Genomic DNA, 25,802 nt, shown 5'->3' on the forward strand with positions numbered 1-25,802 from the left:
GGTTGAGCTGGAATTGAGATCTAAGGTAGTTGGACCTTTCCAGAGGGCGTGCCTAGAAATGCCCAAAGCTTATTTAGAGTCAGTAGATTGTGGAAGAGGAAGGCCTTTGAGAAGGGTATTTGAGACTGAGCAAGGCAGCAAGCAGGCCTACTCAGCTGGCTATCGCCCAAGGAGATGATGAAGCATTTTGAGCAGCTACAAGCCAGAGTTGGGGGGTGGTTTGAGTAGCTGAAGGGCACAGCCTCGTCACTGTAGAGCTTTGGTGCAAGGCGACACGAGGGTAGAGGCTCTTATCTCTGAGCTCTCATGAGGTGAAATTGCTCTTGGAGGTGGGTGGCAGATACATCCTCAAGTGAGCTCTTGATGTGCCCCCTTGGCTGTGAGCCCTGCGATGAGCAGATTAACACTACCTTCTTCATAACCACAGGGGCTGAGGTCTGGCCATATTTAAGATACACATATTTTATTCCACTTGAGTCTCATTAGAGCCTGAGAAGTTGGCCTTATTACCCTACCTTTAGTGATGCAAGCAGTAGGCACACAGAGTCTAAGTGTCTGCTCAAGTGACTCCATCAGTAAATGGTTAGACCTCACTGGGCTCACCCTCAGCCATGTCGCCAACACTGTCTCTAAGTGCTGCAATACCGAGGTTGAGTTACCCTCATTTGTTTTTGAGACAGGGTCTTATTATGTAGCCCTGACAGTCCTAGAGCTCACTCTGTAGACCAGGCTGGCTTCAAACTCACAGATATACCCTCCTGCCTCTGCCTCCTGAGTTCTAGGATTAAAGGCATGCACCATCATGCCAGACTAAAGCAGAAGTCATGGAGGGTAGTCACAGCCTCGCAAGACATTTGGCTACTCCAAGGGGAATTTTATACTAGATGATGTCTTACCATGGGACCATTTTTTAGCATTCTTGGGGGAGATAACAGGACTAGTTAGAGAATGTCTCAGATACAGTAGGACATCTTAGAGTCTCCAAAGGTAGTCATCGCCGAAGAGCAATAATGGTGCTTCCCTTTTGAAGTATAGGGGATCGCATCATTTCCAGGATAAATTTACAAGAACTCTATGAAGAAAAAGTGCGTTCATTTGCTTTTGCAGCTAGAACATGAAATTGCTTCAGTGACTTGACCAAGACCATAAATGCTATAGAATATGAGTCAGGCTCGAAATCTGTCTCCTACACTAGCTCAGAATTGTCCTCTTTACTAGGGGCTCCCCGTCTTCATCTAATGGTGACAGACACTGGGCTAGATGCTAGGGTTAAGTCCTGCCAAGAGGCAGCTGTTCAGATAAGAGGCACTATCCCATGCACGGTCAGGCAGTGGCCCTAGCCGCTCATGTGCAAACGTCTCTTAGACAGAGGCTGAGGTTTTGTGCACCTTCCTCAGACAGATAAAACAGACAATGTCTCACTATGAGAGAGTGGGCTCTGGGGTCTTGTAAGGCATGCTATATTTTCTGTGAGAGTAGTCACACAAAATAAGGGCTCTAGGGTGTCTTGAAGCAAAGGCATTTGTCTGATTTTGCTTAACTTAAGGTATCTAAATGCATTTGAACATAAAATCTTTTTTCTGTCTCTTAAATGCTCACATCTGATTAGATGCCCATGAAAATGGCAAGAATAACTAATCTGACTTGATCTCTGTACTGATAGGCTGATCTGATAGCACATGGTCAGGACCTTAGGCCTTATATTCTGTCTGCTTGCCTGCCTATCTCTATCTATCTATCTATCTATCTATCTATCTATCTATCTATCTATCTATCTATCTATCATCTATCTAGCCTATCTATCTATCTATCTATCTATCTATCTATCTATCTATCTATATTCTATCTTCTGTCTAATCTATCATCTATCTAACCTACTAATCTATCATCTACCTACCTGTCTGTTCGTCTACCTGTCTGTCTATTATCTATCTATCTATCTATCTATCTATCTATCTATCTATCTATCTAATATATCATCTACCTACCTGTCTGTCCACCTACCTGTCTATCATGTCTATCTGTCTGTCTGTCTATCATCTATCCATCCACTCGTCAGATACAAAAGGCCATCAATGGACTTGTCCACTGGCCTTGACATTTGTCACTTGCAATCTGAATGTCCAGGGTAGGACTGTATTTATGAAAGTATGCTCAATTTCCTAAGTTAAAACTGAAAGTCCATTGTATGATTCATAAGCCCTTCTAATACTAGGCATTTTCATTAGTGATTCACAATAGAACAAATGTCAAGAAAAGCTACAGGGCTGTCTGCCTTTGCATGATGGCATGCATGGTCTGAGGGAATTTGCCCGGCGGAGGTCTCTGAAATCAGCAAGGTTAGCATTCCACAGAGGTCCTTTATCATCTTCCCACCTACGGAGGCAGCAGACACTTGACATTCGTGACAGATATTTCTAGAGACCTTTATGATTCCCTTAATTGGAAAATTCCATTAGGGCAAGTAATTTACCTCCTGAAGCCTTTTTATCCCGACCCCAAGGACCATGACCATGGAGAGCTTGTGTTTTCTATCTCATTCATTATCACATCATTTGCACCCTTAGCTGACAGTAAGAGGGACATGGCTGTGAGGAAGTGGCCAGATATCTGGGTTTATTGGGTAATTCTACCTTCAATGACAGTTTTGCTAGAGGATCTGAATTTATATTTCAGGGGAAAAAGGGCACTGTCTGTCTACAAGGTAGGCAAGGTTGTGATTGCTTAGTCAAATCCTGTGACTATAAACCGCAGACCCCCACTGTTTCCTGTTTCCTGGCTGTTTCAAACCCAATCATCCTGCCCTTCATAGGGCAGGAAGCTACTCGCTGGCAAAGAGAGGAGTATTTGGAGATTTGGAGGACCCCAAGCTCATCTTCACCAATGTCACACAGCCCCCACAGCAGGCTTGTTTGAACCCAAGGGTGTGGGAAGTCTCAGAGTTTCAGAATGAGACTACTGTGCTTTGGTTAAAAACAAAGCAAAAGGAAAACCTGGTAAGTTCCAGGGTTAGGTTAAAAATGCATCCCATAAACTGAGAATATAGATTTGAACTTGAAGCTTGACTTCCCCCAGCACTTGGCAAAACTTTGCTTTGCTTTTGGGCTCAGAGCCTTGGGGAAATAACATTTTCTTCAGGACTTATGATCATTATTAAAGTAAAAGAGCAGAAAACCTTATGAATCGTGAAAACCTCCTAGGTCCCTTGTTGATGGCTGTTTTATGCCCCCTGCCTGCTCCCACTTGGATAATCAAGGAAGAGGAGAAATATCCAGGACCCAAATTGGGCCATTTAAATATTATTTAGTTACTTCTTCTTCTTCTTCTTCTTTTTTTTTCTTTAAAGAAGTTTTATTTTGCAAGACAGGGTCTTTCAGTGTAACTCTGGCTGGGGACTGAGACACCTTGGCGTGTACTGACGAGTTGATGAACTTTCCTTTGGGCATCTACTTGAGCTATCTATTAACAACGTTTATGAGACTCTGGGGTCCATGGTTCTCACTGCCCTCTTCTCCAAGCTGCTCTCTATGTGACTATTCCTAGGGGCAGAAACCCAGCTCAGTGCTGTGCTTCTCAGCAAGGCCTGGGGTTGGCTTGCTGGCCCGTGGGAGCTCTCCTGGGAGTGCTCCTACAGCAGATTGGAGACTGTGATTTTTGTTCTCCAGGCATAAGTCCTGCCCTGGACTGATTGGGAGTCCTCTCTGTTGGGGGATGGGAGCCCGGGTAGGAAGGGGTGGTGAGATCTGAGCAGCTCTGAGGAACTGGCAGTTCCCTTCCAGGCAGAATGGGGTGTCATCACAGTTACATTGTGGGGACACGGATATGCATGAGCACGAAGCTAGGCCAGTGGCCCTGCAAAGCCAGGCAGGAAGACCAGGAAGGGTGAGGAAGCTTACCTTCTTGACTTCATATTTAATGGCGAGTTTGATCCGGCTCAGACTTGGACGGTGGTGGTCGGACCAGACTTGCAAGTTCACATCCCCATTTAAAATTGCTTCCACCTCTTCTGTGTCTCGGCACAGGTCCAGCACGCCCACCACAAAATCCTTGCATTGCATAGATAACTTCCTGTAATCGTTCTAAGAGAATAAAGAGAAATCAGGGTGTGTCACATTGAGCCCCACAGGGTGACTTTCGCAGCATAGCACTGAGGCTCAACATTGGTGGCCAACAGTGAACCTGTGGAGGGCCTTGGAGCCAGAGGTCTCCACTAGACTGGGCCTGACTTCTCTAAGTTAGCATTTGCTGAGTTTGTGATCCACAAGTCACTTGCATCAGTCACCTTGGGTACACGCTGAAGTCACAGATTCCCAGACTCCACCCTACTCCCTGAGCCAGAATTCCTAGAGATTGGACTCAGGAATCTGTCTTGTCTGTGCATCTGCCCCCCTACCCACTAGGTTCTTTCAAAGTAGCAGGTCCTTGTGCCTAAGGCTGAGTCAATTCTGAGACTGTAGGGAAATGTCACTTCTGTCTGTGCTGGTGACTGCCTCACAAGGCTTTACTGGAAAGCTATGGCTGGGAGGCTGAACTGGAAAACAATATACACAGGTGTGCTTTTTCTTTTTTCTTTCCTTTCCTTTCCCTTCCTCTTTCTTTCTTTCTTTCTTTCTTTCTTTCTTTCTTTCTTTCTTTCTTTCTTTCTTTCTTTCTTTCTTTCTTTCTTTCTTTCTTTCTTTCTGAGACAGGGTTTATTTGTAGTTTTAGAGCCTATCCTGGAACTAGCTCTTGTAGACCAGACCGGTCTCGAACTCACAGAGATCTTCCTGCCTCTGCCTCCCACGTGCTGGGATTAAAGGCATGTGCTACCACCACCTGGCTTCTTTTTTTAAAAAAAATTATTTATATATTTCATGTATATGGATGCTTTGTCTGTACGTACATCTGCACACCAAAAGAGGGTACCAGACAGTTGTGAGCTGCCATGTGGGTTCTGGGAATTGAACTCAGGACCTTTGGAAGAGCAGTGAGTGCTCTTAACCACCAAGCCATTTCTCCAGCCCCACAGGTGTGTTTTTTTCATGTTCTGGAAAACTGGCTTATACATTAAAATATGAACTATAATTCACATCTAACATGATGCTCCCCCGCCGCATATACATACTTATCTAGCAAATTGGGCTCCTATGCTCCCTGCCTGCTGAATAAACACTCCTAGGTCTTGACCCCTTCATCAGCATCTCCCCGTCCTTAATGAATTGCTCCTGGGTCTCTCCTTCCCCAGGCCAGTCTTTCTGAATACCTTTGGGAGGTTTACTTAGTGACATTCCAACTTGTCTCTCTAAGAGATAGTTCGGAGTCCAGACAGTGCTCCAAAATGCTGGGAAAAAAGAATGTTCCATGGCACCTCCACACCACCTTCCCCTTAGACATTTTCTCCCTGAGGCTTCCTTTTTGATTTCTTAGTTGAAATCACACACATGTCAAATGTTGCTATGCTAATCACTGTCAACAACCCAGGGACTCACAGCCCGCAGCTGGCAGATAGGACAGCTTTGCCCTCCCGAAGCCTGGATTCCTCAGCAAACAGGCAGTCGCTGGCAGAGGAACAGTGCGGGCGTTTGCTGGAGTTAATTTCAGCTCCTCCTGGATGTCACATAGAATGTCACTTTGCATTAGACTGAGAGGTCAGCAGTACTTGTTTGCTAGGGGAAGGCGAAGGATCAAGAAAAATACTCTCGGACAAGAATGGCCATGCTCCATTTTTATTCATAATTTTGGTAGAAAAAGGGAGTTTCAGAAACTCAGTGGAGGCATGGCTGCTGCCAAGCTTGGGCAGATTGGCATGCAGGATCCATGGAGAGTGTTGGGCATCTAAGACTGGGCGGTGTGGTGACATGAAAGCTGCATTCTGTCTTCCTTTATCCCTAAATTCACCCACTCACTGATCATTCATTCATTCATTTATTCATTCTCAAGAATCTACACATACCAGGTAGTGGAGTTACCAGTGAGAGGTGCAACTCTTGCTTCTGCGTACTGTGGGGTAAAGGAAGCTGGGCCTCTACCCTCAGTTCCATAGGAGAGGAGCAAATGCCCAGTGAAACCTGCACAGAGCCTACCCTGGCCCACATCATTCAGAGGTCATGTTTGGGGATGCAGAGGTTTCCCAGTGCCAACAGGCAGCACAGAGGAACCATCTCAGTCCTCACAGAAGCCTGTGACGGAGGGACTGTCATCAGTTCCAGCTGAAAGGCGAAGAAACGGAGACCCCCAGAGCTCAGAGGGCTGCACGCGTCTGCTCTGTGCGGTCATGCCTTCTTTCGCGAGGGTCACAGAGGACCTTGTTTGCTGTCAGAAGAGAAGCTCTCCGTGCTCACCGCCACACACAGACTGCCCCACGTGCCTTTGCGCTCACGAAGTCTGTTCCTCTCTTTCCTTGGACCAGTCACCTCAGCTCCTTCCTAAACCGGCTCCTCCACTCAGGCTGGATAGCTGCTCAAGGACATCCCCCATAGTCTTCCTTCCTCCCTAGTGCTGCCAGCTTTCCCGCCTCCTACTGGCTCAGCATACACATACGCCGTTATTTCTTTGTCTTAAAAATAAATCTCTCCTGACTCCCATTACTGCTCCAATTTCCTGCATTATTTGACAGCAAAACTCTGAACGGAGCTGTCTAAGTCACTGTCTCTAGTTGTCCTCTGGAATGTCTTATTGTCCCATTGAATAATGAGTTCACAGCCTGAGCACCACTGGGACTGTTCTGGTCAGTAGCTGGCTCCCAGTCTTCCCCTCTCTGACCCGGTGATGGCTTTGACACAGTGGCTGGCCCCACCTCCTCCATGCATGTATTTACCTGGTTTCTAGCTCGCTTTACCACTCTGTGTTGTTTATTCCCCATATAAACTATTATTTTTGCATTCTGTGTTGATTTATTTTCATCATATCTTATTTTAGAATGTCCCAAAGAAGTGTCCAGTCCTAGACCATCTCCTTTATCTCGCGTCATGGCTCTCAGTGCTCTGACCTCTCCACCGTGACGACCGGCGAGCTGTGACAAACCATTTCTCTATTCTCCTTTGCTGTATTTTATCACTACAATGGTTAAGAAAGGAAGACAGTGTTCCTTGGTGCCTCATGGCAGATGAAGTTCTTTTCAGCTTGTCAAAGCCTTTGGCTTCCATAAAACCAGAAGGTGGGTTGTCCAGATGTGGACCTTGCCATACTCTTTGTGAGCTGCTGTGTAGGCCTAGGCCTGTTTTGCTTCATCTCCTGTTAGGATATGCTCGAGTCGGCTCTTTAGAACGGTGATGCGGAAGGTGTTTGTACCTTGTGGGGACTGGCGGATGCTGGCGAGCCACCTCACTGGCAGAGGCCAGCGAGTGGCACCACTGGTGGAGGCCCCACTGGCGGATGCTGCTGAGCCGCCCCACTGGTGGAGGCTGCTGAGCCTCCCCATCACTCATGCTTTGGACCGCTGCATACAGCTGTGCTTCTTTGGGCCATGAGCTGTGTCTGTGCCAGACAAGAAGGAGGCCCTAGCGTTTTGCCTTTTGTAGAACGGCAGATACATGGGAACTGTATAGTGTGTGTAACCCTTCGAGCTCAGACTCTTTCCCTCCTCACCATCTCTCTTCAGTTCATCTGTGTAGTCGACCATGTAATCATGTGCATGAAAAGCTCGTTTCTTTCTGTTTTGAATCCTCTGTGTGGTGGGGCCACGCTTTGTCTACCCACTCCCTTGCTGAAGCCATTGGTTGTTCCTAGCCATTGGCAAAGAAGAGCAGAGCTGCTATAAATGCCAGTGTACATGTTTCTGTTTGAGCTCAAGTTTTTACTCGCTAGCGTAAATACTAGGGACTGGGTGACTGAGCATATGGTAAATGCATGTTGGATTTAGTAACTTCTGGAATAAGCATACCATTTTATATGGCCTGTCCTTTCCTGGATCCTCTGTCTTTATTTTTGTAGCTTTACATTAAATGCCAAGGCTTGGCACTCTGAGTCCCTCAGCTTTGTCATACATTTAAATATTGCTTTGGCTTTAAAAAAAATTCTTTCCTCTTTTACATAAACTTAATAGCAAACTTCTTCATATATTAGGGAAACTGTGTTGGGATTTTGTAGTGATGTTGGGTTAAATCTGTAGATGAATTTCTGATCCCAACACAGATAGCAAATGGAAATCGCAAGGCAAATTTCCTTGCTATGGTAAACCTTGGTGCTAAGATTGCTGTTTTAACAGCATCACTTTTAACAAGTTATTAGTTTTCGTGATTTTGTTGAAGAACTCCAACTTGTCAGTTTGTCAAAGTGATTGACAGATAAAAATCAGGAGGGAGAGCAGGAGAGGCTCATTACCAGTGGCGCAGAGAGAAGTGACTTTCTCAGTCGATGCTGTGGAGACACCCACACATTTCAGGATGATTAACACTCAGTCCTCAATGGAAATCTGAGAAATCAAATTTCAAAAGACTGTGGACTTCAAATCGACTCCAGCCTTCTTCCCTTGAGGGACCTAGTTACGGGGAGGTAATATTTACTGAAAGCCTCTACTGGATCAGAAAAGGGGGTCTGTTAGCAGAGATGTGTACACCGCATGCCTGGAAGGAGCTTTGGTCTCTGACATGCAGCTGGGTCCAGAGATGGCCGCAGCAGCAGTTACAACACAAGTGTTCTAAGCACGGTCATCTGCCGTCACTCACTCACGGCTCTCCCTAAGTAAGAAGATTGAGGTTTCCTTACTGAAGATAGTGATTTGGGGGTCACGAGTCACCTGATGAAACGGCTCTGGGGGACCATGAGGGGTATGGGCACAGAGCACTGAGGAGAAAGAAAGGCCCTGTAGTCAGTGGGACAGATGGCGCTCTAGAGTTTTGTTGTGAAGGAGACAAGAAAAACGGATAAATAGTTGCTGGGAGAAGCAGGTTCAAGAGTCTTTTCTTTTTCCTCGCTTTCTCCATCTCTGCCTTCATCCCTCTGGTTGTGGTTTGATGTGAAGTGGCCCCCAGAGGCTTGTTTGTTTGGACACTTGGTCTCCAGCTGGTAGTGCCATTTGGGGGTGGGTGAGGGTGTGGCACCTTAGGAGGCAGAGCTCACTGGAGGGTCAATAGGATTGAGGCCTTGAGGCATTGCAGCCCAGGTCCTGTTCATCGTTCTCTTCTTCCTGAATATGAACTCAATATGCACAACAGACTGCTGCTCATGCCAGCGCATCCTTCCTGCCCCCTGCTGTGCCCTCCCCACCACCACTCAGGCTGTCCCTCTGGAACTATGCCCGAGTGAACCTTTCCTTTAAGAAATTTTGTCAGGGCGACAGTAAAGTAACTTCCTCCCTCCCTCCCTCCCTCCCTCCCTCCCTCCCTCCCTCCCTCCCTCCTTCCCTCCCTCCCTCCCTCCCTCCGTTCCTCCCTCCTTCCGTTCCTCCCTCCCTTCCTCCCTCCCCCCCTTCTTCCTTCCCTTTTTCCTTTTTTTGAGTTAAATATACACAAAATCGACTAACCAAGAGCTAATAAGGGAGGTGGTAGATTTGACGAGAACTCAGATACAGTTTCGGGTAGACTACGGGAATGAACGGATCGGGAGCACTGGGGGTGCAGGTAGGAGGTAGCAGACTTTACACTAGCCTAGGGTTGAATAGGGAGTTGGAGAAGAGCTAAAAACTAGGCTCTATCAAATCTATCAAAACAAACAAACAAAACAAACACCGTGAAAGAGCCCATTTGAGGTTTATGGTGATCAATTTAAGATGAGGTCATTTTTTCTGTAGATGCATTGTGCTTCTTGAGCGCTTACACTGAAACGAGGCAGAGACTTGGGTTTTTCCAAACAGAAAACCCAGAGGAGTTGAGGGCTGTACAGGGTGGTTTTGAGGAGAGCGTGTGGAACTGAAGCTGGCATATGTGACAAGGAGACCCTAGAGGGGAGGAAAGTGGGACCAGGACTGTATCAGTGACTCTCGGCTCTGGAGGAAGACAGTATTGCTAGAGTTGGGGATTTAAGGGCGGTTGCATGCAAGTTATGAGCAACCAAATGGAAACCACAAGGTGCTGGAAGTGCCCTGGGACAGAGCTGGGCCACTGACCTAGAGACAGCAGGGTTTTCCAAGGGAGAGGCAGTGTGACCTAGCAGAAGCTAGCTGGACTGAGGCAGATGCAAGATGTAGCAAGGGTGAACATTCTGGAGAGGAAGGCTTACAAATGCTCCTTTGGGAGAGGACATCCATCCCTGTGCAGGCCATGCTAAATGTCGGTGACTCTGACCTGGGCTTGGCCGTGTGCCTGGACTGTATGTTTCTCAGCACATCAGGTTTGCTCCTGTTTCTATAGAGGAGACCACATGCTTTGCAAATCTACCCAGAGCAAGGGCATTGCTGGGTTATCTGTTGCAGAGTTCTCACCAGGGCCTCTCTCTTAGCTCCCTGCCATTCCAACTCTGGATATATCTTAGCCAATTCCTGCAACCTACACCTCACTGTCCTTCCCTGACCTCTTCTCTGCCTTGGCAGTTCTTTATTGTGCATGCATGCACACATGCATGAATGCACATACATGCACGTGCACACACACACATGCAATGACACCACCACTGTGCACACACACACTCCCTCTAGTAAACATATGTCTCCATTCTGTGACAGAATGCTTGCTCCAAGCTGTGACTGAGGAAATCTGTTAGTATTGTAAATTGAAACAAGAGATTCCTGACGGGCCCTCCCTCCCCACAGCCTGCCTCCACATGGGATTGGTCTGAGCATGATAGGTTCGAATTGCCATGGTTTGACTGTGTCTCCCAAGCTCACATCTTGGAAACTTAACTCCCAGTCCTACAGCAGCATTAGGGCCTAAAGAGCTGTAACTAAGTCAGGAGGACCTTGTGATTGGACTAGAGCCATTATTGGGGAAATGGGTTCATTATGACAAGAGCTAAAGGCTGTATTTAGAATTCTCTCATTTTCTGAATTTTCCTGTATTTCCACCTCCCACCATGGGATAAGGCAGGAAAAGGCTCTCACTGAATGCAGATGCATCAACGCTGGACTTCCCAGCCTCCAGTTCATTTCTTTTCTCTGTAATCCATCCAGTCTGTAATATTCTTACAGATGTATCAAATAGACTACACATCTATCACAAGCACCATTCCCGTTAGCTATCGCTTATTGAATGCTTGCTGTGTGCTAAGTCTTGGGCTGCCATACATTTTCAGCTTGCCACATTCTCGTGGGAAACCTAGGGTGCAGATACTATTGACATTTCTGTTTCCTGAATGGGGGATTGAAATCTAGAGACTTGACAACAGCCGGGATTCAAACTCAGGTATCAGTATCCTAGGGCAGATAAGCACTCATTGGATAATAGCACCAACTATCCTAGCATACACTCTAAAACCCTAACACTGCTCTGCCAGGCAGAAGGGAGGAGGATTGTTCAGGGTCCTCACCGGTGAGAAAGAAATGAAGATGAGGGGCTGGTGTTAAAGGTCGCACACCTGAGACTAAGTCAGGGCCTTGCTCCGGGGTGGGAGGGAGCGGGAGGCCGGGAGGCGAGGCAGAATGAACTGATGAGCGAGTTTACCTCGTACTTGGCTTAGGAAGATGTGGGTTGACCTGTGTGACAGGTGAAAGTGGTTTCTAAGGGGATGGAATCTTTTGTTTGGCCCAAGGTCCCAAGTCTCCCATGAAAGTGCCGTGGTATATGCCCCAAACCCTGCACACTGCCCTGAAAGCAGGGGATGGTAGAGTGTGGTGATTCTCTGCCCACTGTGTTCACCCCCAATACTGTCTTTGGTCTCATGACTCACTTTTCTCAGTAACGAGTCCCCTGCCCACCCATATCCCTGTCTGCAGAGTGAATGCTACAGGACCGGGTAGGTGAACGAAAGCTTGCAGCGTCCCCTGGTAGTGCCTTAGAGGACGTCGTAGCTCGTTCCTCAGGGACACAGAGAAACAGCCTGGCAGGATGTGGCATCCCTGCCCATGACAGCTCAGTCCCTGAGGGGTTGCACAGTCACAGCACATTTGTGAGGTCTCTTTGTTCCGTTGTAGCTGAAGCTGATGATATAGTTGCAGATGCTGCCAAACTAGAAGTGCCCCTCCTTGGTTCCCTCCAAAGCTTCCATCCATTGACCATTCCAAAGCCATATGCACCCAGGCTTTATCACAGGAGACTATGGGGTTTCTCATCCATTCATTTAATCATCAGAGTTGAACCGTGTATCTGGAGTACAGGCACTGGCTGGGACCCCAAGACATCATGGAGAGTTGGGCAGTCATGTCTTGCCCTTGTGAGGCTGCTGGTCCAAAGCGAACGATGCCAATGGGAGCCCTGTGCAGAGTTAGATGGTGAGCTGTCTTGCTTGTAAAATTGGAGCTTGTGTCTACACTCAGACTGTGGTAATCCCTGGGAGACATTTCCTTTCCAAAACTACTAGTAAGATGCAGAAACTGGCTAAGAATGTGTTAACCCAAAGGCCGAGTGGCTTCCAGGAACCTCGCCTTGGAAAGTGTGTGCTCCCTGAGCTGCCTTGCACTGGAGCTACAAGGAGGAGTGACATGGGCTCTCCTTGCCTGTGGGGACATTGTTACATGGTAAGATCATGGTAGATGATCTTAAGATATGTGGTCAGTGTTAACTAGCCACTGAGTGAAGAGCCACTAAGTACTCACGCCGTGCCAGGCACTGCACGGAGTCTTTGAGATGCAACCATAAGCGAAGCAAGAGCCACACTCCTGTGGGCCTTGCATTTTACCGGGGAAGGAAGGCTGCCTAGAGAGGTCACCTTTTTATCCAGATGGTGAGGCAGGAGCTCCGGAGGAGGTGATTTTGAATGAAGAGTGGAGGAAGGTGAGGGAGACAGCTATGCAAATTTGTGATATGTTCCAGACGGTCTCCAGAGGAAGGAGAGTGCAAAATGGAAGAGAGAGGGTCAGGGGTTAGTGAGGAAGAGCTGCAGGGGCAGTGGCTGGGGCAAAGCGAACAAAGGAGAAGAGAAGAGTTGAGGCCAGGGCAGCAGCAGTGAGCAGATGGCGGATGTCTGTCCAGCGCTGCTGAGGGCTGCTCTCCTCTTCCTCTGGGGAGATGGAAGTCATTGGAAAACTTTGGACACCATCTGATTCATGTACTCGACAGATCAGTCTGGATGCCAGGATAGAGTGAATTGCAAGGAGCAGAAGCGGAAGCAGAAGCAGAGAGCCAATTAGGGTGCTGTTCCATCACCTAGAGGAGGGATGAAGGTGGCCAGGGCCGGAAAAAGTAGTCGAGGGGTTGAGACATATGAAGCTCTGGAAGTGTGTGTAAGACGGCCTGAGGGCTTGCTGATGGGGTGAAGGAAAAGGGGAGGGGGCAGGGAAATCTGAGGTTTGGGGTTTCAACACCAGGCTGGGCTAGATGGCCGCTTAGCAACCCACCTTTATTCGAGTCCCGGGAGAAGCTCCCCTCCTTTCCCACTGACACCAGCTGTGGTCAGTGGAGACAACATGACAGTGGAATGACAGTCTGGGAGTTCTAACCCAGGGCTGGGGACACCAGGCATCTCTGTTGTCTCCCTGAGTGTCTGATTGCTCCCGAGAGAAGAATGTGCCCAGGACAGGCATTTCTGAAGCCACTTCACCCATTTCTCCTGTCAAAAGGTGGGTGGGTGGGGTTTCTTAGCAAGCTTTCAAGATGTCAAGAGTCCCTAATGTGTGTCCATGGCTAATGCTAGGACAAATGATTGCTTTGCCTTTTCCACAGCAGCCTGGACCCACATGCGGGTAATCTTGCTTTTGCTTGCACTCTCTCAGAAAGCTGACGCCTCTGCTTAGGGGTGTCTTCCTTTCTGAGGGCCTTTCCCTTCCCTTAACACTCATGCATCAGCCTGTATTAAGCTATCTTTAATAAAACTGCCAGGCTTCTTTGCTGAACAGGCTAGTCCTGAAATACTGTAGAGTGTTGAAGCAACAAACCTCAGTTTAGGCTGAGTCAAGGGCCCCCCAAATCTAAGCAAACTTCTCAGGATGTCGATGGTGGCAGTGTGGATCTGTGTCTTAGCCTCTCAACACTTTCACCCACAGGCCCAGAAGACCCTCCCCTCCTGACTTGTAAACATGGATAAATGTTCGTTTACAGAGGACCGAGTTTGGAGGTGGCTGTCATGTCATCTTATGTGGCGATAGCTGGCAGATAAAGATAGTCTGGGTGATTTGGCATATCATCACCAGAGATGGGTTCTGCCTATGTGTGGGTGGTCAAGGAAGTCACCCTGAATGAAGTAAGGGTAGAAGGCAGAGCCTAGAAGGAGAAACTAGTCACCCAGTTTTAGAGGTGAAGAAAGTGGACCCCGGAGAGGTCTTATTCCCCGGTTAGGATGAGCGTTTCTCTACAGGCAGGGTGGGGCCGTGTCTTGTCGCTGACTCAGTAATGTGTCACAGAAGCAGGATCGACAGCTCGTAGTGGCGGGAAGGGTGCAGGACATGACTGGGGAGCGTTTATATTCTAAGATTTAGGGTGCAGAGGATGAGAGCTCAGAGCGTGACAGTGCCTGGGGCAGACTGGGGAGGGGAAAGACTTTCCTGGCTGTGCTGACTCCTGATAGGATTATAAATGAGTGTTTTCTTCCATACAAATACATTTTTATATTAATAATACATCACCAGTATAACCAGAAAAGAAGACTTTGGATGTGTTACGGTTTTTAAACCTTTTCTGTTTGGCTTTGGAATACATGTACTCAACACAAAAGTCCCCGTGGAGATGGGAACCCACATACGTACCATATATTAACTGTATCTTTTGAAAACGGTTCACAGAGGCACGAATTTGAAATTGGCATGGCCAGGTGACACCCTGAGAGAGCATTATGTTACGACCCAGGTGACATCTGAGAGAGCATTATGTCACGACCCAGGTGACATCCTGAGAGAGCATTATGTCATGACCCAGGTGACACCCTGAGAGAGTATTATGTCACGACCCAGGTGACATCTGAGAGAGCATTATGTCATGACCCAGGTGACACCCTGAGAGAGCATTATGTCACGACTCATCTGATTATAGATTCAGAATAAGAAATGTATGTGAGATTCCTTGGGAGAATCATTACGGTGTGGTATATGTATAGACGCACATTTGAAAATTGCTTGTGATTGCTGAAGATGCTGTTGCTTAAGAAGGACTAATAGCTAGATGGCAAAGTAGCAATTAAAAATGTGGAGCCTTCTGATGATAAAACAAAGAGCAAAAATCAAGTTAGGCAAATCAGGGCTTGTGATTTCCCGGCTGAGGGCCTCACTGTGCCTCTCACTGCAGGCTGCTCGCTCCCTGGGTCCTCCTCCCTCCTTGCCACTGCTAAGACCCTTTTCACAGCTGCCCAAAGGATAACTCCAGGGTAGTCTGCCCAACATCCCTGGAGAAACCTGCTGTTTCAGGCCCCAGGGCTCCTACAGTGTTGCCTTTTTTGCATTTAAATAACTGTCCTAGAGCTTTGTATTTTGACAGGATTTAGCTTAGTGGTAGAGCAAAAAGCACAAGGCCCTGGGTTTGATCCTCAGCTTCAGAAAAAAAAGACAAAATAACAAATCAAATTTACTACTCATTTGTATTTTCCAGCCCAGGAATGACATGCTATAGGACTTGTAAAATAATGAATTGATTTAACATATGCAGTCTGGCTTAAGAACCTTGTTTTGAGGGGCTGGAGGGATTGCTCAAAGGTTAAGAGAACTGACTGCTCTTGCAGAGAACCTGGGTTCGATTTCCAGCACAGCTGTCAGTAATTCCAGTCCATCTTGTGAGGCTTGGTGCCCAGAAGTCATGCAGGCAAAACACTCATGCACATGAGAAAGACTGAGAAAGGGATGGTGGGGTGGGGAGGAGAGAGAGAGAGAGAGAGAGAGAGAGAGAGAGGGAGAGGGAGAGGGAGAGGGAGAGGGAGAGGGAGAGGGAGAGGGAGAGGGAGAGCGAGAGGGAGAGGGAGAGGGAGAGGGAGAGGAGAGGAGAGGAGAGGAGAGGAGAGAGAGGAGAGGAGAGGAGAGAGAAGAGAGGAGAGGAGAGAGAGAGAGGAGGAAAGACAAGACAGAATCTTGTTTGTGAGATGCTGGGGGTAGTGTTAGTATGTGGAACCTTGACTACTTGACCTGAGAACATTCAGGGAACATTTAGTTTAAGCCTTGAAACACAGCTGTTTGTTACAAAGCACAGTTATCCTGGCCATAGATGGATGGAGTGACTTTCTGAAAGTTCTGGGATACATAGGGTGTGTGGTGTATGTATGTGTGTGTGTGTGTGTATGGTATGTGATGTGTGTCTGTATATGAGATGTGTGTATGGTATGTGTATGTGGGGTGTGTGTGCATGGTATGTGGTGTGTGTGGCATGTGGTGTGTGTATGTATGTAGGATGTGTGTGTGTGTGTGTGTGGTGTGCTTATAAGTGACCAGAAAAGTCAGATTCTAGCTTTTGTTTGAAAGTGACTTGATCTAATTCATGACTGGATGCCACAGAAATAGATGTTAGACCTGTTCTGTGAACTAGGAGGAAGAGCCTGTGGCACAATCTCCTGGATGATTTCCTGCAACCGCACAGCCGCTGTTCTCTCCTGTGAGCTTTTATTCTGGACTTCCCCCTCAAGAACCAGCCTGCAGTGTACGGAGTTGACTGGACCATCACTTCAAGCAACCAAGCAGGTACCTCAAAGTCTGCGTACTCTACACTGAACACACAGGTATTCTGTGGACTCCTCTGACCCGATTTGCCTTCTGTCCTCACTTGCTTGGCATCCAGAGTGGATGTTCTAGGCTCATCCTTATCTCTGCCATTTTGTTACCAAGACCTATAGAGTGTTGACTTATGCGTTAGCTTGCTGATTGGCCAGTTCATCAATCACGTCTCCTCTACCCAAACACTAGAATCTGTAAGGGAAAACTCGGTGTCCTAGTATGCCTTGACATACCTTACTAACTCCAGTCCCCTTCACAGAAGCCATACTTTCCTCCAGACACACCTGTTCCCCAACTCTTCTGAGCCCACTCTGCCTCTGTGCACACTCACTTGCATACACACTCTTCACGCTTTCTGTTCTGTTGCCCATTTGTGAAACTCCTTCTGAGTCACTGAAGCCTCTGCTCACTTGGCCTGTTCACTGCTTGGTCGTGTGCTTTCTTGGTTGTGTTTCCTTACCATGAATCATCTGTGATGACCTTACTCTTTTGCTTCTTCCCCTGTTTTGAGGACAGAGACCAGTTCTCATTCCTTCTGCATCTTTAGTCCCTTGTACAGGACTTGGCAGCTAGAGGGAAGCTACCCTTTGCGGATGGATGTTTTAACTACCTAGACCATTTGCTTATCTGTAAAATGGGAACAATAGTTCCTTCTTACATTTCAGTTTAGGAAATTGTCTATAGTGGCCTAGTATTCTGGGCTTAATCCTCTATAGTTTACAAAGTTGCGTGTGTGTGGTGTGGTATGGTAATGTTCTGCATAAAAGGCTTGAAGCATTGGGGGTTATTATGGGATTGTGTAGCCCAGGAACACAGGCCTTCAGAACATGTCAAAGTCACGTGACAGAACCCGGGTCTTTTCTACTGTTCTCTTGAAGTTGTCTCCCTGTCCACACCCCTCCCTGCTCTTTTATGAATGTAGCATCACTCGTCACATGTGGCATGGCCTGGGAGGGTTTGACCACGAGATCCCAAACTGTTTAGCTCCCTGCAGTAATGTTTAAAGCGCAGCTACCCCGTGCGCACTCGACAAAACTTGTGTGGCTATGCGTGTGAAGAGCAGACCCAACACTGCCTCAAGTGTGGTTTCCAAATTTGTCTGTATAGAGGAGATACTATTTAAAGGCATCGGTTCTGGCTCCTGATGTTTTCAGCCTAATTTGAATTTTTTCTATTCTTGCACATTTTCTGGAGCTCATTTCCATGTTTATGTTAAAGTATCTGTTTTAGGCCCATAAAACATCAAGTTTCTAATGTGCTGTGCCAAAGTGTTGAGTGGACTCTTTGGAGAATGAACTTCAAATCCAGTAACTGCCTGAGAAGAGACATTGTTCCCAGATAGACTTAGTCTACAGTCCCAGGCTTGACAGAAAAAGGCCCAAACTAGAGTTTTCAGGTACCATGCAGGAGGAGCCAGATGCTCTCTATAGACAAAGCACTGAACCCATCCAGTACCCCATGGAAGAAAGAGGACAGGAAGGAGGCAGAGGATGGGGAAGAGGGTGCGTAGCAAAATTGCAGAGAGGGTGGAGGAAAGGGAAAAGGAGAGGAAGAGAGAGTGGGAAGATGGGAAACCCTTTGCCATCAGTGATGGGCCATCTTTCCTAGGAGCCTGGGAAGCCAGTTGTTGTTGTTAACTTCACACTATGTAGCTGAGGGTACTGGAAAGATCGGAGTGATGTGGTAAACGAAGACACCACACAGTGTTTGGGCTCCATTTTGATTTGAACCTCCGACTTCCTTCAAGCCCTATAACTTTGGGAGACCATAAATGCTGTTAGTTTTAATCAGTTTTCTGTATCTTCTGTCACTGCCTCTACTGATACCTGAGCTTGTGGCCTCAAACTTCTGACTTCCTGGTCAGCAACAGTGGAGTATAGTGCAGCTGGAGGCACTGCACTGCAGTGAGGGAGAGAGCAGCTGGAGCTGTCACTGCAGTGGAGGAGAGTGCAGCTGGAGCTGTCACTGCAGTGGAGGAGAGTGCAGCTGGAGCTGTCACTGCAGTGGGGGAGAATGCAGCTGGAGGCACTGCACTGCAGTGGAGGAGAATGCAGCTGGAGCTGTCACTGCAGTGGGGGAGAGTGCAGCTGGAGGCACTGCACTGCAGTGGAGGAGAATGCAGCTGGAGCTGTCACTGCAGTGGGGGAGAGAGCAGCTGGAGGCACTGCACTGCAGTGGAGGAGAGAGCAGCTGGAGCTGTCACTGCAGTGGAGGAGAGTGCAGCTGGAGCTGTCACTGCAGTGGGGGAGAGTGCAGCTGGAGCTGTCACTGCAGTGGGGGAGAGTGCAGCTGGAGCTGTCACTGCAGTGGGGGAGAATGCAGCTGGAGCTGTCACTGCAGTGGAGGAGAGTGCAGCTGGAGCTGTCACTGCAGTGAGGGAGAGAGCAGCTGGAGCTGTCACTGCAGTGGAGGAGAGTGCAGCTGGAGCTGTCACTGCAGTGGGGGAGAGTGCAGCTGGAGCTGTCACTGCAGTGGGGGAGAGTGCAGCTGGAGCTGTCACTGCAGTGGAGGAGAGTGCAGCTGGAGCTGTCACTGCAGTGGAGGAGAGTGCAGCTGGAGCTGTCACTGCAGTGGGGGAGAGTGCAGCTGGAGCTGTCACTGCAGTGGGAGGAATGAGCAGCTGGAGCTGTCACTGCAGTGGGAGGAATGAGCAGATGGAGGCCACTATTCCTATTAACTAAGTAAAGGGAAAAGTGCGCCCCTTCCCTCTCTCTGGGTTTGACAGGTGGCTGTGCTAGGATTTTCAGGAGCACTTATTTCGGGGTACCTTGTCGCTATGCTGTGTTTGAGTGTGAAATGTATTCTTGGTTCCAATTACGTGGCTTACAAATGGAAAAAAAGAAAAGACATTCATTTCATTAATGTCTAAAGAGAGTTTTCACTTTTCTGTCAACTACAGTTCTCTGATTTCTTGATTGGCATTAAATGGACTCTTTGGTACCCAGGAGCTGAAGTGGCATTTACCAGCTTCTCATGACACATGGGTTACATAAAAACATGACTTCTTATCCGTATGTAGTCCAAAATCCAATCACTACAGCAACACTGAACATAAACCTAAGAAAAAATGAAGTTAATGACTTGATTTGAAATGAAATGTCTTCATTGTCTGTTTAAAATGTGTCTGAGAATTCCCTACCTGGAGTGAGATGGACAGATGAGTAACCATTTCCCCCATGGCCTTCCTTCATTGATGTTTTCTCAGGTGACCTCTCTCACAGACTTGGCTCTGCTTCTGTCTTTGAACTCCCACAGACATGCTTCAGGCTGAGAAGCTATTGGACTAACATGGATTTGATTTTGTTGATGGCGATGGCAGAATTTTCTAGGTACCAATATTTATTGAGTGATATTCTAACTTGAGGGGTATGTATGCCAAAGCTATAGTACTCAGAGAGTAAAGACAGGACCACAGATTGGTTATATATTCCTGATACAATTGTACAAGACAAATCCATGCATATAAAACTAGCACCATCACACAGCACACAATCAATCACCTCTACCCCATTATCATCACTACACATCTCTACCACCATGGTCACCTCCACTACCACCATTGCACTGCCATGGTCCCCTCCACCATCACAATGACCTCCACCACCGCGATCACCTCCACCATCACAATCACCTCCGCCACTGCCACTGCCAACAGTCACCTCAACCACCCCAACTGCCATCACTACCATCACTGTTATCACCCACCAACATCACCATCCTCCAACTTGGTAATCATTAAAAAAAACAAATTTCTAGGAGTGAAACTTGAGGAATGGGTGGGCTAACAGCTAGAAGGAATACTGGAAAGTACTAGAAAGCACAAAAGCAGAAGCACGTGCAGTAGGGAACTGGTAGATGAACGACATAGACAAGAAAGCTGGGAAGCAGATTATTTAATGGATGATGGTGGGACACAGTTTGTTTAGAAAAAAGCAAATCTGTTAGAAACCCACTCTACATCTATAAGGAAGCTGCACTTGGACTGAAGACGAACATGACCACCAAGTCTACGAAGGAACAGGGTAAGAGAGAATATTTAGGACTTTGGGAGACAGGGGCAAATGTCTTTTTGAGCAAGACTACACCTTAAAACTATTTCAAACTATTCACAGAAGCACTGCAGACACAGGTGACAGATTTTAGACCTCAGGAGGTTTCCTCCAAAGTATTCACAACCAGGAAGGTTCCTCTCACCTTTTCCTTGCTGGCCTATGTTGAAAGTTGTTATAAAGAAAATTTACGACTGGCCTCCCCTGCCTCAGATCCAGGAGAAGAATGGCGGTGTACACAGAAGTCACTAGGAGTCTAGCGAGCCTTGCTGTGTTGCCTCGTCAGCCTGTTGCTATAGGTCATGGCCACATGTCTGGCCACATTTCTCCACATGCCACAAAACATGCCTGAAAACAGATGGTGTTCCTGTTCCCATGGTAGGTCATCACTCAATGAGTGTCAGTCCCTAGAAAACTTAAACATCACCATCACCAAAACCAAATCTGGATAGTCCAATGGCTTCCCAGCGTAAGCATTTCTGTGGGGCCCAGAGACTGAGGCAGGGTCCAGTAGAAAACAAGAAGGGAGGAGGTGGGGAAATCATTGCTCATCTGCCCATTAAACTCCATGTAGGGAGTTCTCAGACACAGACTTTAAACGGCAGATCAAAGCCATGCTCTCTCCAGCTTTTCTGGTTTGTTTCAGGTAGCTACAAAGGACACAGTTCCTAACTGAATAGCTCATGTTCACATCCAGACGTTGGAATACTCTGATGTGACTGCCCTTTTGGAGGGAGGAAAGATAGGGTCTAATTTCTGAAGGCTCCTGCGTCTGAGAAAATTTAAAAACTAAACTCACTATACGTCTGTTAATCTGACTTTTAGTGTAAGAATATCATTCACAATACTTGTGATAGACAAAAATGGCATGCACCATTTAATCTTGGCAGAGACACGATGGCATGTCCAGTTCATATCAGCAGAGACATGATGGCATGCACTGTTCATCTTGGCAAAGACATAATTGGTGCAGGACAATTGTCTATATTCTGTCAATTATGTTTTAAATAAATGCTAATTGGCCAGTAGCCAGGCAGGAAGTATAGGCAGGACAACCAGACAGGAAATAGAGGCAGGTCAAGGAGAACAGGAGAATTCTGGGAAGGAGAAAGCCCATTCCTCCCCAGTCCTGCCCAGACACGGAAGAAGGAAGATCTGACTTGCCCCACTGAAAAAGGTACCAAGCTATGTGGCTAACATATACTAGAATAATGGACTAATATAAGTTATAAGAGTTAATAAGAGGCCTGAGCTAATGGGCCAATCAATTTATAACTAATGCAGACCTCTGTGTGATTTCTTTGGGGCTAAACAGCTGTGGGACCTGGTGGGAGGACAGAAACCAGGCAAGACAGAAAATCTCAGACAACACACAATGGCATGTATGTTCATCTCAGAAAATACACAATGACGTGTACCGTTCATCTCTGCAGAGACATGATGGCATGCACCATTCATCTCTGGGGAAACATGATGGCATGTACCGTTCATCTCTGTAGACACATGATGACATACACTGTTCATCTTAGCAGAGACAGATGTCAGCCTGGGAGAAAGTATTCTCAGGGTGAAACAGGCAAGGATTGTTTACTGAGCACGGGAACGGACAAAGGACAGACTGCAGATACGGAGACTGTTATAGTGACAGTGGACAGACATGACAAATGAAGAACTTGGGAACAAAGTAGATACAAGGATACAGACAAATGAGAGCTGTAAATGCCCTGTTCACATGTTTACATGCCCTGTCCATGTAAACCAGAAATGGGTATCCTTGGGAACACAAGAATAAAGAAGGAGGAGCAACAAGTGCATTAGTGGGGTTCTGTTAGCGGGGCTCAGCATGTCTGTTTAGATTTTTGCACTTGGGCTGAGGAGGAAGTCTAGAAAGAAAAATATCAAAATATATATTTTTATGTGGTAGTTGTAGGATTACTTTTGATTCTTTGGTCCAGCCATTTTCTATAGTTTTAAAAATTTCTATAATGAATAGTCTTTTTTATTATCTCCAAGTTCAAACTTGAAAGTGACTGCCTCACTCTTGGGAGGGTTAGTGCCTTGGAACCAATTTTTTTTCCCTTCTTCTGTCAGCTTCCTTTTCACTTTTACCATCTTCTTCCCTAAATACCACACACACAAGTGCACACACACAATCACACATATGCACTCACACATGCATGCATACACACATGTGTGTACACACAAAAATGCACACACACTTGCACACACACATACCCACACACGAACGCATACATATACATATATACACATGCAGGCAGACATATGCATATACACATGCACAAAACATACATGTGCACACACATACATATATACATACACACACAAACACATGCACACACACAGATGCTTTTATGGAATTATCAGGATTTAGCCTTGGTGGACAGAAAGCATCAGAAAGCAGCCTCTTGTTTTCTTTATACTGACATTCTAATTTGGAACTGGTTCTGGCTTCCCAGGAGTGCTGATGCCTGCCTCTGTTTGCCCTCCTGAAGTTCAGCCTGGATTCCAGGTCTTGGCCTCCTCTAGTTCATCTCAGCCTGCTCTTTCCCCTTGTGTGTAAAGTTGAATTTTGCACTCCCCCAATTCACATCCTTCCTGGACCATGAGCATGTGACCTTGTTTTGTAAGGAGGTAGCTGCAAATAGAACTAATTATAATGAAGCCCTACTACAGAAGGGGAAGCCCTTAATCCAACAGTATTGGTATACTTCTAAGAAGAAGAGAAGCACAGAACCACACAGGGAGCTTTCCCCACGACAATAGTGGCAGGGACTGGAGCAATGCACTGACAAGCTAAGAACTGGTAGCAGCCACCGGAAACAAGTGACAAGAAGGTGCCCCTTGGTCCTTCAGAGAGAGGAAGCCTCTGCTTACACCGTGATTTTGGATGGCTAGCAGCAGGAGTAGGGTGTCATAAACTTCTCAAGTGTTTTGGGGAGTAGACTACAGCAGCAGTGGAAGACTGAGGTTCAACTGAGTGTCCGAGGAGGGCACTGGATGCCTTGAAAAGTCTCCTGTTGGCTTGCAATTCTCATCTCCATTCCCCCAAGGCAAGGAAGGAAAAGCTGTCCACTGCCAGTGGCCGTGTCAGAGCAGCAGCAGTGGCCACTGACTCGGGAGCAGTTCACCAGGAAACCAAACCCTGAGGAGTGAATCTCGGTTAGGTCAGGCACTGAGAACCTAAGCCCCAGAATGTTTGATACTGCTGTGTCTTTGCGTATTTGCCGCTGCTGTTTTTCTCTGTTGTCTGGCATGGTGTGAGTAGGCATGGGGAGATCCCCACTACCCTCAATGCAGTATGATCATCTCTTGGAAATTCCCTCCCAAGCTGTGCTGTTTAACTGAAGCAATGAATTTATGTAATAATAGCGTTAGTTTAAGTAGATTTTGGTGATTGACAGTTTTGAATAAATATAGTAAGGAATTATGATAAAGGTTAGTTTAGTGGAAAAATTAACATAGGTAATGGTAGGATAAAATGTTGCACCTGCCTCTGATAAAGCAGAGGATAAAAACATAAAACAAGGAAGTGTCACACAGCCAGAACACATGGATTTCTATGGAGGAGCCATACAGACTGTGACTTATGCTAATGATTAAGAAAAACAACTGAGTCCCAGTAGCCCAGCTAGCTTAAAATCTTTTCATCTTAATATTGGGAGTTGTGTTCATAGGTTCCAGGTGCATCATAGCTGAAACGAAGCTTTGAAAATAAGGTTAGACTAAGATGTTTTTGTCAAATGGCTTTGAGGTGAAAAACCCAAGAAGACAATCTAAAGTTTTCGAAAGGCACAGAGCTGAGTGAGGGACTCGTTAAGGTCAGAGAAGAAAAACAAAGCAGCCCGGTTATTATCAGCTGACGAGCCTCTCTTTCTCGCTAGGAAGGGAGGGCGATTAATTCCTTGTGTTCATTTCTGCCCTCAGCTTCCTGATGTAAAACTGCTGATGAGCGGGTGTGCACCCCGAGGATTTAAAATAGAGCTGGCTGATTCTTTTCATATATAGAAGTTAGATTTGTGGTTCTTCTAAGAGTTCTTATAAAATTACCTTTTGAGATAAATTGTAAAATGATTGATCCTTTTTTTGTAACCACAAATTGCAGCCTGCCAGCAAAAGAACTGGCTGAGAAAAACACCTTGCTTGCTCACACTCTGTTCATCTATAACAAGTTGCTTGGACATGAATGTATGTGGGTTCTTGGGACAACTTGTTTTTCGCCTGTAATACATGAAATGTTTAATTATCTAAGCCTTGGATCCACTGGCACCTGGAGGAGTCATTACCAGAGACACAGTCCCAACTTTACCAATTGGAGGAAAAGATGGGTAGACAACAAGGTAAGAACACACTCAACAACACAAAGAGCAACACAGCACCTCTGGAAACTTCTTACTCTGCAATAGCAAGACTTGAACACTTCAACACAGATGAAGCAGGAGAAAATGACTAAAAAATAACTTTAGGAAAATGTTTGGGGCCCTTAAAGAGGAAATGAAAAATTCCCTCAAAGAAGTGGAGGAAAAGACAAGCAAAAAATTGCAAGAAATCAACAAATCCATTAAAGAAAACCAAGCAAAAACAATCAAACAGATAAAAGAAACAATTCAAGACTTGAAATCTGAAATAGAGACAACAAAGAAAACACAAACAGAGGAAATTCCAGAAATGGAAAATATGGATAAACAATCAGGAACCACAAATATAAGCATAAACAACAGAATACAAGATATGGAAGAGAGAATCTCAGGCTTTGAAGAAACGATAAAGGAAATAGATTCATCAGACAAAGAAAAGGTTAAATTTAACAAAAGCTTAACACAAAATATCCAGTAAATATGAAACACCATGAAAATAAAAAACCTAAGAATAATAGGAGTAGAAGAAATCTAACTCAAAAGCACAGAAAATATATTCAACAAAATTATAGAAGTAAACTTTCCCAATCTAAAGAAGGATATGCCTATGAAGGTCCAAGAAGCTTACAGAACACCAAATAGATTGGCCCACAAAAATTTCCTGTGCCACACAATAATCAAAACACTAAACGTACAGAATAAAGAAATAATATGAAGAGCTGCAAAGGAAAAAGGCCAAGTAAT

At 46.4% G+C, this 25,802-nt stretch overlaps 1 protein-coding gene across 2 annotated transcripts in view; it reads right to left on the minus strand.

The window, feature by feature from the left end:
* The window catches only part of Trpc7 (transient receptor potential cation channel subfamily C member 7), a 118,854-nt gene that overhangs the window by 76,496 nt on the left and 16,556 nt on the right, over window positions 1–25,802 (minus strand). For both annotated transcript variants that reach the window (XM_057787631.1, XM_057787630.1), the window contains exon 3: window positions 3,897–4,079. In XM_057787631.1, the coding sequence (XP_057643614.1) occupies window positions 3,897–4,079 (183 nt within the window). The remainder of the gene's footprint in view (window positions 1–3,896; window positions 4,080–25,802) is intronic.

Source organism: Chionomys nivalis, chromosome 13 (assembly GCF_950005125.1).
Source record: "Chionomys nivalis chromosome 13, mChiNiv1.1, whole genome shotgun sequence".
Classification (NCBI taxonomy): Eukaryota; Metazoa; Chordata; class Mammalia; order Rodentia; family Cricetidae; genus Chionomys; species Chionomys nivalis.